Source organism: Ahaetulla prasina, chromosome 1 (assembly GCF_028640845.1).
Source record: "Ahaetulla prasina isolate Xishuangbanna chromosome 1, ASM2864084v1, whole genome shotgun sequence".
NCBI classification, from domain to species: domain Eukaryota; kingdom Metazoa; phylum Chordata; class Lepidosauria; order Squamata; family Colubridae; genus Ahaetulla; species Ahaetulla prasina.
The window spans coordinates 332,464,238-332,478,993 of NC_080539.1; the positions used below are offsets into that span (position 1 = coordinate 332,464,238).

Below are 14,756 nucleotides of genomic sequence, written 5' to 3' on the forward strand. Positions count from 1 at the left end.
AGCCAGGCAGAAGCGGGAGGGTGGGGCGGAGTGCTTCGGAGAAACAAGGCGTGCCGGGAAGGACCGCTGTCTGCTGCGCCGACCTCTCAAAATTGAGGTGGGGGGTCGATAATTAATGCAAGACATCCCCCTTTGCCCCCCTGCACTTCTAAGAAGGCGGTGCTTTCTCTTTCTCTCTGATTCTCTCTCTCTCTCTCTCTCTCATTCTTTTTCTCATTCTCTCTCTTTCATTCTGTTTCTTTTTCTCTATTTCATTTTGCATGGCATCAGCATTCCGCCTTGGTATATTTGTGCCAGCTGGTGGAGCAAAGCAGCCCTAGTCACCTGCCACTTGGGACTCGGAGCTGTAAACAGATTTTGGAGAGCAAAATCCCGAGTAGTTGGATTTTGCTCCCCATTGCAGGTGCCAGACCAGCCCCCTGAAAGGTTTCATCTCTTGAGGAGCCCATTCAAAGTTTCCCACGTCACTCGAGTGCTCCTCGAGAGACAAGAGCTTGCAGGGGGCTGATTGGTGTCCGCAATAGAGAGCAAAATCTGGCTGCTCCCAGGACCAGTCACCATTTACAGCTCTGAGTCCCAAGTGACAGGAGACGAGGGCTGCTTTGCGCCACTGGCTGGGCAAATATACCAAAGCGGAATGCTGATGCTGCGCAAGTGCAAGTTGTGCTTTGCTCCCACAGCTTCTAGCCATTGCAAACACAGCTTTGGCCCGCTTGCATCGCAGCTCCTCTATTAGGATGCACCAGCAAAAATATGAAGATTTCTCCACGGACTACCAAAATTTTCTCACGGACCACCAGTTGGTGACTGCTGTTTTAATTCTTATCAACTTTTTACTTCTTATCAACTTCTTAATTCTTATCCACTTTTTAATTCTTATCCATTTTTTAATTTGCCTCCCACACTCCTCATCTTTATCTCTATCTGCCTCTGTATCTTTCTTGTTCAATCTAAACATTTCTCCTAGTACAATTTTGTACTGCTCATTCTCTCAGATGTCTGCCCATGTCCCAGTCTCCTTATCAAAAACATCTTCCTGTCTCTCCGATTGTTGATTGGTCTGTTGATTGGTTTTATTTTCTTCAGTCTTTCTTCCTTTAACAGCTGATATGTCAGTCCAATTTTTTTGCTCCAGTCCTTGATTTATTTGTTGATGTGGCCAATCCATCTGTTCTTTCTGCTCCTTTTGCTTGCCATTTATCTGGTCTTCCTCTTCGTCGAGCTATTGCTTCATTTGCCGATTTTTCTGATCCATATTTTTTTTCCTGTTTATATTCAAGTTGCTGGCTTAAGTAGTCCATTTCATTTAGTCTGTTCTGTTACCTCCACCAGTTCATGGACAGTTTGATCTTTATTCATTGTTCTTTGCAAAATGTTTTCCATTTTCTCATCTATACCATCAATTGAATCCATAATATTTTGGAGCAACAAAGTCATCTCATTAAAGAGTCCTCTTATTTCCACAGCTGTTCCTTCAACTCCAGTCATAATAGCAATACAAGTGAAATAAACAATAAAGACACAATCTAGTTCAGAAAGAGTCCAAATTTCTAATTATTAGTAGATGGAGCTCTCCTCTCAAATTTCCATGCTGCCTTTTTTTCAGCAGGTATCCATTTCTTTTAGAACAAAGACAATTATTTAAATGAGCCAGTTCCAATGTTTACTCAATACTCTGATGGTCCAAGGTATTTTCCAAGTTCTTTAAGTCTGTTCTGTGGTTTTAATCTTTTATTCTAGCTTCCCAGAGTATCCTTTATAAAATTGTCTTTCTTATTTCCACTTCTGGTAAGCATAGGATAGTAAACAAAAGTCATAGCCACCAAATTTCCAGGAGTCTAAGAGTCACTTTCCTTTCATCAGCAGATGGCGCTCTCAATTTACTTTTCAGCATAGATGTCATTATCAAAATATTTTCTTTCACTACTTAAACAGTTATATTTTTAGAATCTCTTTTCTAGGATTCCCCCCCTCCCCCGTTTTCCTTAGGGTAATTTTTAAAGAAAAGAAAAATCATCTTGCCCAGAAACAATCTTTGTTCACTATTCTCTTCACTCCTGCACTTTCTTAGGTATTCTGGCTGTCCCCAGCTTCATAACAGCCATGTTGGCTGCTGCTGTGCCTCTTCTTTGGATAAGGGGGATTTTCCAAGTCAGGGAGGAGAGAAGTGTCTCTCCTTGACCTGAAAGGTGCCCCTCTTGCTTCACCACCCCTACAGGGTGGCTATGGCTCCTTTTGGAGTTCTCCTATGGGGCTAGCTTGGGTTGGGGCCGCAGAGCTTGCGGTTCTCGCCTCCAACACCACTGGAAGTATAGCCGGAAGTTGTCATAAACTCAATTTTTATTCAGCTAAATGTAATTTGGATTTTCTTTGCTTGACAGTAGAGATTTATCTGTGTTCCTGAATTTAACTGATATATAACTATATAGTTAGATTTGTAAATTGGAAAAATAAATTAAATGATTTCTCACATCAGATCTCTTCTATTGCCTACCGTATTTTTTGGCATATAAAACGCACCGGAGTATAAGATGCACCTTAATTTGTGTGGGGGAGGGGAGGAAACAAGAAAAAAAGAATTCTGCCTCTGCCTACCAGCATCAGGATCAGTGGCGTCCTCACTTCCAACGCCTTAATATTAATATTATTATTAATAATTATTATAATTATATAATAATAATATAATTATTAATAATAATATAATTATTATATTAATACTATTAATATAATTCTTAATATTATCACTCATAATTTATTTTACATGCCATCCTAACTCGCCTAGCAAATGAATACATTGATAAATGTGCATAGCTGACAAGGATTACAGAGAGCGTGGTCCCATGAGGAAAAGAAGGCAGCAGACTATGAATAAATATTAAAGCACAGGTCTGCTTAGTTCTCTCCTGAAAAAACTTATTTTTATTCAAAAAGTTTTACAAAAATTCCCCCCCCCTTTTCCCCAGCTCCCCTCCCCTCTCCCTTCACAAACCCCCCTCCCCCCTCCCCCCTGACTTCCCGGAACAAACACAAGGTATATTTAAAAATAAAATAAACATATGCTAAAAAAATTTTTCCCCCCAAAACTATTATACCAATTTTCCCTCTCTAACTCTGACTTCCTCCTTACATAACCAAAATCCTTCAAAAAAAAATTAACAGTAATAAAATATATAAATCAATAAAACAAATTAATCCTAAAGTATTTAAAACCAGCTAATACATAAAAATCCAATCCAATTCAGAGAATATCTCCCTTATAGTTTCTATAACCATATAATTTCCCCCCCAAATCTTTCTTACGTAAGACCTTTCGAAAATATTCTATTTGCAATTCAGTACAACACATTATATAATTTCAATACAAGAAATTACAGTATCTATTCAACTTTAGTCCTTCCTCGTCAAAAACCAATATAAATCCAAATATTTAGTCTTTTATGATAGATGTGAAATATATAATCAACCCATTTCTTCCAGATCTTTAATCTTTCAGGAACGCTAATATTTTTGTCTGTTAATATTTCAAAAAAAAACTTCTTTCCAGAATAATACTTTTATCTCTTGCCATTTTTTTTGATGCATTAGTCTCTGTCTTTCCTTCATTACTCCTTTTAAAAAGTCAATCACAATATTTCCTAATAGTTCCTTATGTCCAACAATCCACAAGTTATTGCCATATATTCCATCAATCCGGAAAGAAAACTCTTGGAAAGCATTAATCCTGTGAATTTTTCCAGTTCGGGAGGCAGCCTCTTGTAACACAGATTCAGGCATTTCATCTAAACTTTTTAGAAAAAGCCTCTGTACATCATCTTGTTTATTCATGACCATATCTTCATTTTTATCCATTTTTGCTTGCACCTCCATTCCATATTCCAAGTACTGATTACACTGGTTAATTTCCTCCAAGCTCTCATCCAAAACATCCTCATTTTTAATCAATTCGTATTTTTGAATAATTAAATACATTCTTTCTGTATAATCCTGCATAAAGTCACGAATCCATTCTTCTGAAAGAACCTTCATGGCAAAGTTCTTGCTGAGAATCCCCTTATAAAATACTTAAACAAACTAATATAATCCAACAGTCCACAGTCCAGCACAATAATATAAAATCTCCATTCTCTTTCACTTTCTCAGCAAATAAACGCCTTTTTTCATTTAAGTATAGGAGAGCTCAATTCGTTACAATCTACAAATAGTGTTTCCCAGTTTCTTAATTATGCAGTTTGCTCCTTTTTACTTTATTTCGCTGTACTTTCACTTCCTCTCAAACGCCATTTTAAACAGTCAGTTAAAGCAAGGGGAAAAAAAGTTTCTCTTTTTAAAAGATGGAAGTCAGGAAATCAAAAATACTTGCAATCCAATAATTGTTCACTCGTGCTTCTTCCGTCTGCATGTAGGAATCCACAAAAAGAAATCAATTGAGCAGAGATGGACACCTTCCTCTTTTCCTGCTTTTGCAGGAGCGCACTGAATACTGGAGATTAAAAGAGGATTCAATGAGATTCCACCCTTCGGGACTTTGCATAACAAAAACAAAGCCCCTAGGGGAATCTACCACTCTCCCCGCTGCTCTATTCTCTCTCTTTCAACCAGAGGGAGAAATTGAAGCTGGGAACAGCTGTTCTTCGCTGTTTTCACCGGCTTTTACGATATCCAGTGCGGAGTGCCTTAAATTAGGCACCCAGCGAGAAAGGTGGGGCCAACCGGAAGTCAAGAATTAAGAAGTTTTCAAGTAAAAGTTAAGAAGAGAATAATAAGAAAAGTTAACAATGGAACTAGAGAGCTGTTAGGCTTCTTTTCACTGGATTCATTGAAGAAGCTATTAGACAACTAGTTCTTTTGATGCATTAAATTGCATTCTTCTGCTGAGCAGTTGGATCGATTCAGTGGTCTAAATTAGCTCTTCAGAGTGGATATAATTTTGTTTGAGCTTCAGGTTGTCATTAAAATAGAACCAAGTCCTTTCTTTTCAAACAGTTTCTGAAATTGTTGTATCAGTAGAATACACAGGTAGAGAGTGAATTCTCATACCTAGCTTAGCAAGGCCATAGATAATATTTTCAGTAATACTTTGTTAATGCTGATTTTGTTTGGATGTTAATTGACCTCAGGACCTTGTACCTGTTGATTCAGTTGTGCTTGCTGTAGTGCTTTCAGAGTGCATTTAAAATGGAAGCTTAATTAGTGAAGGTTGTTTCTTTGCTTTTTGGATGAGGTGTATAGGTTCTGTTTATTTCTCTTCTATCTAGTAGATGTTTGACCTGCATAGATTTAAAAACCTGAACTATCTACCTGTGCTTGTTTTGGTTGTGCTTAGCACAGTGGTTGTGCTTAAGGTATTGGCTCTGTGTTTCACTGTTCAGCTATGAATGTTGATATTGTTGGCAGAGCCTGTCAAAATAGTAACAGTGGGAGTGGGTGGTGTTGATTTCTTTTGGTTTGCTTTTGTAATGTTAATGAATGTTATTCATGAAGTTAATCAGAATCAGCTTCTTTTTTGTAGGTGCCACAGCCACCCCACTGCAATTTTTGGAAACACTTAAAAAAAAGTCATATAGGATAAAAATGCAGAGGTGCCTGTTTCAGGAATTTCTTTCAATTTTTCACAATATTTGGTTTAAATAGATGTTAACATGTGTGCTGTTTGTACCTCCATGGACTCCAAAGCACTTTTGGAGATGTTGGGAAATATTCAGCTAAGCAAGGAAGAGGACTCAAGTGGGGAATTAGCCTAGAATTGTTGCACAACCGCAAGAGGTCATGCTAATCTTGTTTATATTTTTGTGTATTGTTTAAGTAAGATATAAGGACAGTAGACATCCTTCAGAAATCATAGGGTTGAAGGGACCTCATATTTAGAATTTTTATACAGTTAGGGAATATGCATACCAAGAGATACTGTTTCTTAGTAGCTGCTCCATGCTTGTGAAAGTGTCTCACCTTAGAATTAATTATTGCTTAATTCCTTCTAATGTTCTGGAAGTTATTCAAAATGGAACTTCTAAAGAATGTTTGGTTGAATAGTTCATTATCATAGTTTTTAGTTTATTTTACACTGAATTATTTATAATTTTTTTCATTATCACTGTTGTAATTTATTGTAGCTTTTATTAGTTACTGATAGTTTGTAATTTGGGGGTCCTTCTTAACTGACAATTCCTACACACTGAAGAAATGGCAGCTCTAGCTAGAAGGGTTTTTACACATTACATCTTGTGTACCAATTGTAGGCATTTCTGGATTGTGAGGCATTCCCCATCACCATGTGCTGTACCTTGAAGAACATTTGGAATTTATACAGAATGGCGGTGCCTGAGCAGTGTTAGGTATATCCTAGTATATGTGAGTTACCTGACTGGTTACACTGGCTGCCATTTGGCTTCTAGGTGTGATTCAAAGTACTTGTTATAATAAAGTCGTAATGACTCCAGATGTCCCTACAGATAGTCTTTATGACAGTAATGGAGCCTAGAATTACGGTTGTAATTCATGCTGGTCATTAATCAGATTATCATTTGACTTTTTGTTGTGGTTGCTAAGCAAATCCACAGTTGTAGTTTGCTATGGTGAATGCCATGGTCATTAAGTAAACCCATTGCCCACAATGACCATTTTATGCTAGAAATCAGAAGTGGTGCGGTACATAGGGGCTGGTTGTCAAGCATCCAAAAAGTGTTCACATGACCACAGGGGGCATCAGAATGTCAAAACCGGATCATAAGTTCCTTGTTTTAGGTCCTTCATAACTCCAAACAATTTTTAAGCTACAGTATCTGTGGGACTGCTTTCTACTCTGTTCATCAGACAGACTGATCTGAGTAAGGTCAACTCCCTCCCCTTCATAATTTGATGAGATTTTGTACGCTAACTTTCTAAATAAACACACCTGCACTTTAAAATTCCGTTCCTGCACAGTTTTGGTTGTCTATATTACTTCTAAGCTTTAGGAAAGCTGCTAAGAACTGCCAATTCCATCTGGCACAGGAGGTTTGATTAGAAAGGAGACAGCAAGTATATAATTGTTATAATTTTCTGGTTTTTGGTGTTTTTTTACTTTGATCCCTTTGGTTTTTAGGTTTTTGGGGTTTTTTGTAATCAGTGTCTTATTTTATGATGAGGTTAGGTTTATCCACTTAGAACTTTTTGGGATTGAGTTCCATACAAATAAGTAAAATAAATAAATAAATCTCATACATTTTTTTGACAATTTTGTAAGCCACTATTACTCTATATTTGTTTGGCAGTATATTTAAGCATACTAAGTATGAAATAAGACATAAGAACTGGATTTTCAGAAACAATTTCTGCATTTAGCATTCAGAGTAAGGAGGGCAGAAAATTAGTTTTGGACCCATGTTATGTTCTTTGATATATGTTCATTTTTTGTAGAAGAAGATATCTTCATTCTTATCTCATTTGCCAGCATTTTAAAGCAGAAGCAACCTTTTATCAAGCAAGTAATTACAGCTTGTCATGCAAATGATTCAGTAGGCAAATTTGGGTTCTATTAGTTTCACATATAGAGTTCTGTTTAGCCATATACCAAATTGGCATTTTCACTGTCCACAGTGTAACATCAGTCCTGTATCATCTTCCTATCTTCCTTACCTTCCTTTTCTGCTTGGTTTATATGCTGTCCCAGTTGAAATGAATTGGAAACTGCTTACATACCTGAATACATATTAAGATCGAAACAGTTAAACAAAAATGTGTCAGAGAAATACCAATCACGTAAATAATCCTACTTCTTTGTAATTCAGATCCTTCTTTGGTTTTGCTCATACATACAGACTCATCATGCTGTTGCTGTTTGAAAACAACAACATTATACACAGTGGTAATATGCTAAAGAAACTAAAGGCAAGAAATAAACGATAAATAATAAATAAATAAACTAAAAGGAAACCTACGCAGATCTAGTTTATTTTATCAACATTCACTGTGTGTCCTTACATTTTTGTCCTTGCAAACTGTCTTTGTTTCTATCACATCTAAATATTATTTCATTTACCATCCTTGGTTTTTGAAAACTTATGACCTCTCTGTTTTTGAGGATCTCATCATCTTCATCCAGCCATGACTTTTCTCTGTCTTCCCCTTCTTTATTAATTCTTCCTTTATATATTTGTTTTGCAATTCAGTTCACATTCTCTCTATTTAACTATATACTTTTTGCATACTTGTTTCTGTTCTGTATCTGACTATCTTATCAAAAATATTATCTTTATATCTTTTATCTCAATGCATTCCTTACCACTGGTACTTCCCCTTCTAAACTCTGCTTCTAAATATTTGGTTCAGAATTCAGAACATTATTTCTTCTGTTGGATGACCACCATCCTTTCATTTTTCATACAGAACTGTGCAGTATCATTTTTAGTGTTAATTGGGGGGGGGAATTGCTTTCAAGGCCCATTTAAAGGATACGTTCTTTCCAGATTTCTTCAAATGGATAGCACCCATCATTATATTTGTATTTACTGAGAAAACACCCTACTCCATTCCAATTTGTACTGTAGTCATTCCAGTATTCTCCCAACCAAAATTAATTTCCCAATTTAATCCCATACTATAAACTGGACCTCCACTCCCAGAAAGACACAACCATTAGAAAGGCTGTCATCTCTTTCATTCCCCTTCTCCAGATCCCCCTCCAGATAAATAATTTGCTGCTGAAACTTGTGTATGAAGAGATCATGATGAAGAAGAGCTGGATATTTACTTCTAACTGCATCCTTTGAGTGGTCAACTATGAATTCACACAGCCCACTCCTCTACTTTGCTTGGTTTCAGGTGATCTTATTTTTCCTTCAGATCTGCTGTGTTAATTTTAAAATCTGAAAAGGTTCAGCTAATCACATTCTATGCATGGGAGGGCAGGACATCCTATCAAATCTTTTAAGTTCTGTAAGGTTTTGAATAGGACTTTGTGCAAGCACATTACCCATGTGTGTGAATTCAGGGAACCACTCAAAGAACTGCACTAATGGATACAAAATCATTTTTCTCAAGTCTATTCCCATTAGATTATTATGTTCTAAAATATAATGATGTCAAAATATGTTTCTTATTCAAATAATAATTTGGAAATGAGAAATATTACAAAACTTGTGATCTTGGGTGACGAAATACATTGTTATAAGCTGAAAATTTAGCTGAGTTGTTTGTCTCGGGAACATGTTGTGTAAATCAATTAAATGATACTCTGAGGAAGGTCTGATAGTTAAAGCTGAAATATTTTGAATTCATTTAAAGCAAATCATAATGGTTGGTTATGTTTTACTGAGTTCCTTTTATTGTGTTATCTTGATACTATGTGTAAATAATATTTTTTACACATGTTTTTATTTTTAAAATTAATTTATCTGGTTTATGTATTTTTATGATATGAGATTTCATTTCCTAGCAATTTTTCTTTTTATTAAACTTGATCTCATAGAAAACGTTTTTAAAAAAATGTTCTTTTTTTAAAAAATAAGTTCTGGTCAAGACATCCAAGGGACAAGTGTGGTTGCAAATCTTCCAGTCCTAATGCGACAGAATCCTACAGAGACACTGAGGAGAGTCTTGCCAAAAGTTCGAGTAGGTATAGCATGATTTCCTATTGAAGAATTGTATGCATTCCAATTATATCAAGAACAAAACTCCCACTGATTTTAATAGCTGTGAATATTTTATTAAAGAAAAAGTTATGTACAGGTAGTTGACTTGCAATCATTGCAATGACTGTTAGAAATTACAACAGCCTTGAAAAAGGTGATTTATGACTGTTTTTCAGTTACGTCTATTGCAGCATCCCCATGGCCGCATGATCAAAATCTGGACACTTGGCAACTGCCTCATATTTGTGACTGTTGCAGTGTCCCAGGGTCACATCGTCACTTTTTGTGACCGTCTGTCACTAGGAAAGCCAGATTCACTTAACAGCTGTGTTATAATTTAACAATTATAATGATTCACTTAACTGTGGCAAGAAAAGTTATAAAATAGGGCAAAATTCACTTAACAACTATCTTGCTTAATAACAGAAATGTTGGGCTCAATTGTGATCATAAGTAAAGGACTACCTGTATTTACAACAGTTTGTTTAGTGACTCTTCAAACTCACAATGACACTGAAAAAAGTGACTTACCATGTCATGTGATCAAAATTCAGACACTTGGCAACTGACTCGTATGTATGACGATTGCAGTATCCCAGCGTCATGTGTCCCCAGGTCATGTGATCACTTTTTGTAAGCGTCTGATGAGCAAAGTCAATGGGGAAGCCAGATTTACATTCACAAATTACTAAATTAACTAAGGCTGTAAAATGGGGCAACACTCACTTCACAAATGTCTCACTTAGCAACAAAAGTTTCGGGTTCAGTTGTGATCGTAAGTTGAGGACTACCTGTACTTTATTCAGATTAAATTCAATCTTCCCTTGCCCCCAAATATTCCTGGATAAGATACTGTAAAAATATTCAGTTTTCTATGAAATTTAATCCCTCTCTCATATGTTGACCAAAACTAGTAATATTTCATATCATATTATAAAACTAATTTACTTATATTTAAGTCAGTTTATCTATCAATGTGATTGCGAAGAGTTGACACAGACAGTGGCACATGACTTGATTCTTGAACAAGAAAAAGCTGGGAAATCAGATATCTATAAATAAAATATATTTTTAATTAACAGAAACATATATATTCTATGTGTCCCAAATCCCTAAATAAGCCTCTGATCAAATTCCAGTTGATAAAATATTCCCTCCTGAGATTCTGTTACTATAGCTGTATTAATAAAAGTAGCTTTAGGTCCATACTATATTTGTTTCCTAGTCTGGTCTATTTTATAAGGCTGGCATTGAGATTGAGCTGAAATTGGGAGGAAAAATTAGCTGGAATATAGTCAGATTGTATGATCTAGGAAAAAGAAATGGAACAGTTTATGCCAGTCCAAAGATATATTTTATGCTAAAATATTCATCAAACAAGCAAAATAATGTCAGAATGGGACAATTGAACATGGCTGCCTTAACACGCCCATTTCTTCTCGGGCACTCCACCACAAATCTGAACCAACATGGTCATTCTTGCTTGGCTGGCTGATCACTGGTGCTTCGCTCCAGCCATTGGTCTGCCAGTGTTCTTTCCCTGCCTCTTCATCCTCGGCGTTTCATGGAGGGATACTTTTCCACAGGCTGTGTGGGACATTTAAATGTGCATCTGGGCAGCCAATCCGCACATCGAGGAGTGGGTGACCTTAGACACTGGGAAGTGGGAGACGTTGCTTTGATGTGCATGCAAGGAGGGGGGGAAAGTGGCCCATATGGGGGGGGATAGTCGGGGGCAGGGCCTTTCCCTTCCCAGCCTTTCAGGAGGTTGCATCCCGCCCCCGCTGGTGTAACAAAGTTAATAACGAGCTGATCTGGCTTTACCGCTTAGCTGCAAAATACTGCAAAGCCAATATTTTCTTCCAAATATTAATGAGACACAGCAATGCTGAAACAGTTGCTGCTGGTTCCAAGTTTCTTCAAATGGCAGACTTTAAAGGGAGAATCTTGCAAAAGACAAAAGAGCAGGTAAAAAAGTCTGGCTGGTTTTGAGTGAAGGGTTAAAACCTAACCCCCCACCCCCAGTGGCTCTCTCAACAGCCCTCCAGGTGATTTACACATGCACAATATACACACACAGAAAGAAACACACTTGAAGACTCTAAAACCGTCACACCCCAAAAACGTCAGCATGGGGGAGATGCGATAGGTTAGGAAAAGTGAGTATTTTTGCTTCATGGTGAGAAATTTGAATCTGGTCCTGCCACAGGTTGGGAAGGTGAGGAAGAGGTGAGTTCATCCCCAAAATGAAAGAACACAAAGGAGCTTCACCTTTCCCCCCTTCTCTTTTTTTTAACCTTCTCCAACTCTGTCCAGGTGCCGCTGGAGGAAAGAGCGAGAAGGGGTGAAAGCAAGGAGGGTTTCACACACAAAAAAGCAGCCCTGTCCTGGCCACCCCGTGTACAAGGTTGCTTTCCCCCCCCCTCCTTGCCTGCACATCAAAGCAACGTTCCCCACTCCCCCATGCCTGAAACTGCCCACCTCTTGGCATGCGGATTGGCTGCCCAGATGCACATTTATTGTTGTGTCTTGTCCGCTCTCACCGCAGCCGGGGTCTGCTTATCTGCTCCCGAACATGGAGGAATGTATGCCTCCCGGCCCCAGTCCTGGCTCCATGCCCAGACAAGCTGCAGAGGAGGGGGCACCTCCCGGTCCCAGCCCTGGCTCCATGCCCAAGCAGGCTGCAGAGGAGGGAGCATCCCCCGGCCCCAGCCCTGGCTCCATGCCCAGGCAAATGGAGCAGCTAGACCCCTCCCCCTCCTCCACAGCATGTGAGCCTGAGGAAAGTTTACTTCCAAGAGCTGCTGATTGGAGTGACCCTTGCATCAGAAGACTGGATAGGCGGAGGCAACAGAAGGAAGGGAGGGGCAGGCCTTAATGAGTGCTGAGTCATGGAGCCACACCCCATGGCCTATATAAAGGATCTGCTTTCTGGCAGTCTCTGAGTCAGGCAAAGTCTAAACATATCTTGCTGAAGTCACTTACTGGTCTCCTGCCTGCTCTGAGGACTTTGCTAGGACTTTGGGCAGAGCTGCAGAGGCAAGCCTGATTCGGATTTCCCTGACCCGGCCGTCAGCGGAGGAGTGGGACACGACATTTATATGTCCCACGCAGCCAAATGGCTGTGGAAAAGTATCCCTCTGTGAAACACAATTCATGAAGGGGAGGAACACTGGTGGACCAATGATGGGAGAGGACCGCTAGTGGAGAGCTAGCCGAGTAAGAATGTCCGGGTTTGGTCAGCCATGGAGTGTCTGAGAAGAAGTTGGCATGTTAAGGTAGCCGTGTTCAATTGTCTTAAAAGTGTGAGAAAGAAAAACTACAATGAAACACAATAGTTATTAGTTAGGTGTGATAAATTTTATAAACAGTAAGCTGTACTTTTTATACTTGTTGTATTTGCTTTTAATGTATGTATATCTTTTGCTTAGTTATTATTGTTTCTGATTATACAGGAAGTTCTACCTGTTGCAGGTGTGGAAATGCAATTAACAGCAGCTGTTTCTCTTTTGACAATTCTTCAAGAGGAGTCAATATCCATCCATACTTACTCTCATTCATTCTTACAACTCATTCTACAAAATCTGGAGCATAGAGATGCAGGTCAGAGGAATGCCATGTTGCTGATTTCTTAGTTTGCTCTGCTTTTTCTTCTGATAATTTACTATTTAAAGCAGTACATGCAGAAATAAAATAAAATAAGTAATTACAGAATATGCTTGCTAGTGCTGTATCATGTAGTTGATTAGCTTTTGTTTTATTTCACCCTTTTTATTAAAAGAAACCCCTTTTAATAAAATTATAAAAAAAAGAGGAGGGAATTGCAAGAAACTCAGCAGGCACATAATGGGGAAGACACATCAAAAGCAATGAGGTGGTGCTGGCAATCCCAATAATGTGCAGGGATTAAAACCATGAGGGTGCTATACAAACAATCCAATGTATTCCCGCTTTGTGCCTATGTACTCACTTGTGATCCCTTCTTCTTCAATCTCTCATCTTTGCAAGGGGGAAACAAAAATAAAAACAGATCAGGCACAAGACAATATGTATTGACTGGAATGGTAATCACATGACTGAGAGACACTACAAAGGTCGTTAATGTGGACATAGGTCTTAAAGTTAATTTTTCAGCACTGTCAAAACTTCATATGATCACTGAGCAGTGTAGTCAGTAAACTCCAAGGAAAGAGTCTAGGCTTTTATTTGGTAGGACTTAGTTCCAACCCAATTCCTCTTTGATCTGTTAAATTATATTTTAATAATAATAACAAAGTTGGAAGGGACCTTGGAGGCCTTCTAGTCCAACCCCCTGCCCAGGCAGGAAAAGGAAACCCTACACCATCTCAGACAGATGGTTGTCCAACATTTTCTTAAAAATTTCCAATGTTGGAGCATTCACAACTTCTGCAGGCAAGTCGTTCCACTTATTAATTGTTCTAACTGTCAGGAAATTTCTCCTTAGTAGTTCTAAGTTACTTTAGCATATTAACTTCTATAATGTTTACATCATATATTTATTTTAGTGTTACTGTTGCATAATGTTGGTAATTGAAGTCATTGTCTAAAAGAATTTTACAGAACTAGTTTGTGGTGCTTATATCTTTAGTTTATTTGTACTTCACAGGTGTCAGTAATGCTTGGCTGGACACACTTCTTGCTGCAATAGAAGCTCTTCCAAAAGAAACTATTAGACATGAGGTAATATTGTTTCCCCACAATATTAGTGGGAAGAAATAATATTGGTTGTATGCAGTTATATGCAGATCATGCTGTAATTGTAATATCCTGGTTTCAGAGATTATCTTCAGATGGAAGATGAATGATAGGTGTTACTTAAAGAAATACCAATCATATAGTGTTGCTTAAAAATTGTAGAAATAAGAATTATTGTTTGTAAAATATGTCACAAAAGACAACTATATGGGAGACAAGTAAAACATATGAGAGGAATCTTAATAAAGCTTGCAGCAAATCAGAAAAAAGAACATAATAGAAATGATAATTAGAAGAGAGAATAAAATAGAATAGAATAGAATAGAATAGAATAGAATTTTATTGGCCAAGTGTGATTGGACACACAAGGAATTTGTCTTGGTGCATATGCTCTCAGTGTACATAAAAGAAAAGATAAAGATAAAAGACAGG

The 14,756-nt window shown here is 37.8% G+C and overlaps 1 protein-coding gene across 2 annotated transcripts in view; it reads left to right on the forward strand.

Moving 5' to 3' along the window:
• Nucleotides 1-14,756, forward strand: part of PPP4R4 (protein phosphatase 4 regulatory subunit 4) — a 70,923-nt gene that overhangs the window by 18,140 nt on the left and 38,027 nt on the right. For both annotated transcript variants that reach the window (XM_058162622.1, XM_058162621.1), the window contains 3 exons: nt 9,486-9,588; nt 13,064-13,211; nt 14,236-14,309. In XM_058162622.1, the coding sequence (XP_058018605.1) occupies nt 9,486-9,588; nt 13,064-13,211; nt 14,236-14,309 (325 nt within the window). The remainder of the gene's footprint in view (nt 1-9,485; nt 9,589-13,063; nt 13,212-14,235; nt 14,310-14,756) is intronic.